General features: G+C 63.9%; 1 protein-coding gene across 1 annotated transcript; it reads right to left on the bottom strand.

Moving 5' to 3' along the window:
- Positions 1–1,002: 1,002 nt before the first annotated feature.
- On the bottom strand, positions 1,003–2,566 carry LOC308634047 (uncharacterized protein; the record flags this gene model as incomplete). Its single annotated transcript, XM_081267633.1, has 2 exons — positions 1,771–2,566; positions 1,003–1,624 (listed from the first exon to the last, which is right to left on the bottom strand). The coding sequence occupies exons 1-2, from the start codon at positions 2,172–2,174 to the stop codon at positions 1,003–1,005; spliced, it is 1,026 nt and encodes a 341-aa protein (XP_081123759.1). The 5' UTR covers positions 2,175–2,566.
- Between the last annotated feature and the right edge of the window lie 320 nt (positions 2,567–2,886).

Genomic DNA, 2,886 nt, shown 5'->3' on the forward strand with positions numbered 1-2,886 from the left:
CGCTCCGGCCCTCATTCCGCGCCGGCTTTTGCGAGCGGCCGTCGGCGCGGGGCCCTTTGGAAATAGAATAGCCAATGTAATCTGACACTTCAACTTGCTCGGCTCCGGGCGAGTTGATTCACTTACTCACCCCCTAACGCCGAGTTCCTTTTCACTGTCTGTGGACATTAAAAAAGCGAGCGGCGGCGGCGGGCGCCCGGGAGAGCAAGCGGCCGGGCGGCGGGCGGGAGGTGATCAGCGATCGGGCTGCCGAGCGAGCGAGCCGTACCGGCGCAGCGCGGTGACCCTAGCCCCGGCCGGCGCAGAGCAGGAGCCGGAGCCGAGCCGATCTCGGCGCCCTCGCTGCGCTCCTCCCGGCCCCTGCCGGTCCTACCCGGTGGTGGCGGCGGCGCGTCCTCCAGCGGCGGCAGCGGTGCTCGCAGAGCCAGGTAAGTTTGGGGACTGAGCCAGGCGCCTGTTAGCCCCCAGGCTTCCTCCCGCTCCCGGCGGCTACTCGGGGTGCGAGCTGAGTCCTGGGGCTTTTCCCTTAAAGGGTTCGCCGGGGCCAGGCAAGTGGAGTGAGCAGCCCGCTGCGCGGGCTCCGCTGCACTCCGCTCGTCGGCCGGGGGCGGAGGCCCAGGCGACCTGCGAGCACCGGGCTGCTGCACCGATCCGGCTCTGGTTGAGCGCGGGGGCCGGGGTTTATCGGGTGTGCGGGGTTTGAGTTCGGTTGTGAGCGCGCGAACCGGGTGCCCGCCTCCTGCCGGCGCGCCTACAGCCCTCTCTCTGAACAGTCGGGGGCCGGACCGGGGACCTGGATTCTGAGGAGGGAGGGAAGAACAGGGGCTACCGCCTCGGTCTCCCTAGTCTCCTTTGGGGAGACGCGAAGTTGTGCGCCTGTGTGCATACGAGAACCTCCAGGGAAGGCGCTGGATTTCAGGGTGACCAAGGGTGGTGGCGTTAAGTTGTGCATCTGAATTTACAGGGAAAACACACTTTTGTAAATGAAAGGTGGGGACGCGGTTAAGTTGTTTGTGTGGGAATTGCCCCGGGAACTGCCGCGCGCGGTATGAGCAGGGAATGTCGAGGGGTGTGTGTAGGGGCTTCTTGTGGGGCTTTGGAAACCGGAGGGGCTTTCAGGCCAACGCCTGGACGGGGCTGCCCCAGCCAGGAGGGGAGCCCAGAGGAAAGATGTGCGTTGTGTGCGCGCGCGCGTTGCAAATACGAAAGTAATTTCCCCGTGTTCTTTCTTCCTCTCCGTCTCCGGCAGCGGTGGCCCCGGGGGAGTGGGAGGCCGGCCGGGGCGGAGGTTGAAGGGGCCGGGCCGGGGCTGGAGCTGGGGTCGGGGGGCGGGCTCTGGAAGCTTGTTTCACATTCCTGGTGTCTGGGTTGGGGTGAAAACTGGAGAGCGCGGTCTCGATGTCTGGGGCGCAGGCAGCGGGCGCACGTCGCCCTCTCGCCGGGGACATCTGTCCAGGAAGCCGGTCGGACTGGGAGAGGGCGCGGTGCGGAGGGCAGGCTCTCGGCCCCGGAGCGGTGGGGGCGCAGGCAAGGGGCGGCCGCCTTCCCGGCCATTGTGCGCCAGCAGATTTTCACGGGAGACTGCCCCGGAGCCGCCGGAGAAGGCCGGGAGCCGGCCTCAGCCCTGGGTTTAAAAGACACTCCAGGAATGTAAACAACCCGGGCGGGAGGGCGGGCGGACGGGAGCGCGCCCGGGCAACCGGCCCGGGCCCCCCACCCCTGCCCCGGGGGACAGCCCAGCGGCAGGGCCGCCCAGTCCTACCCTTCTACCTGCCGCAAACTTTTCCCTCTGCCTCCCTGTTCCATCTGGCCCCTTCAGCTGGGTACAGAGCGAGAGCCTCTCCCAGTGGGACCGAGAGCGCCGTACCCGGGAGGTCTGGCGGCAGCGTCTCTCCTTCGGTGCCCGGAACCCGGGCTGCGCCTGCCCGGGAGCCGCGGCTTCCTGGGCAGGCAGTGCCCGTGTAACTGGGGCTCTGAGCCTGCCCGCCTTCCTCTCGCCCTCCCTCCCGCGGCTCCTTCCCCCGCTCTCCCCCTTCCCCTCTCCCCTGACTGCTTTTCCAATGCCCTGACATGAGGGAGGAAGATTTAACTTGGCAGCCCAAACAAATGTTCTCTCTGAGGTCCTCCAAGAAGCTGGCGGCTGGGCTGGCGGGGTGAGGGCACCGCTCGGCCATGCTTGCCTTCCTCTCTGCTCTGCCACGGACATTTGGAGCTCCCTGGGTGGACAGCCGCGGGCATGGGAGAGTAGAGCCCGTCCCCAGTGATTTAAAAGGGCAGTGGGCAGTGCCCTGGAAACCCCTGGTTTGGACGGTACAGAACTGTCCAGCTTTAACTGGCTCCTGGTGCCAAGGGTTTTTTGAAGGATTTTCTTGAGCAACAGTTTGCCTCCTGCTGCAACCTGGGAACCCAGCCTGGTGGACCAGAGGGTTAACTAGTGCAGTCTCCTCCTCCTCGTGGGTGTGAGGACAGGCTGGTTACACAGGGCAGGACAGGAGGCCAGAGGCTGTTCCCAGAGGTGCCTGGGTTTGCTTATTATTGTTTTTTGTTTGTTTGTTTGTTTTTTTGTTTTTTTGAAGGTACAGATAAAGGGACAGGCACTGTGGCTGGAGAACTGGGCAGCTTGTCTGTTGAAATCCAGCTTGGCTTGGCTTGCTTTTGTGGTCCCTGGAGCCTTAAAAGTTGCTTGCAAGCTATGTGGGAAGTTTAGATCAGGCAGCAAACCTCTGGTTTTCTCTGTCTCCACCACTTTTTGAGGGTCTTCAAGGTAGGGACACTTCTGAGTCCCTCTCTTGCAGGCTTTCTGGCTCCTGTGCAGAGGTTACAGGGGTTTGTGGATACCCGGGAGCCTTGTGCTGACCTTTCCCTCTTCAAGTTGAGGATGTTGAA

The sequence above is a fragment of the Spermophilus citellus genome (genome assembly GCF_964194105.1).
Source record: "Spermophilus citellus genome assembly, chromosome: 15".
Lineage (NCBI taxonomy): Eukaryota > Metazoa > Chordata > Mammalia > Rodentia > Sciuridae > Spermophilus > Spermophilus citellus.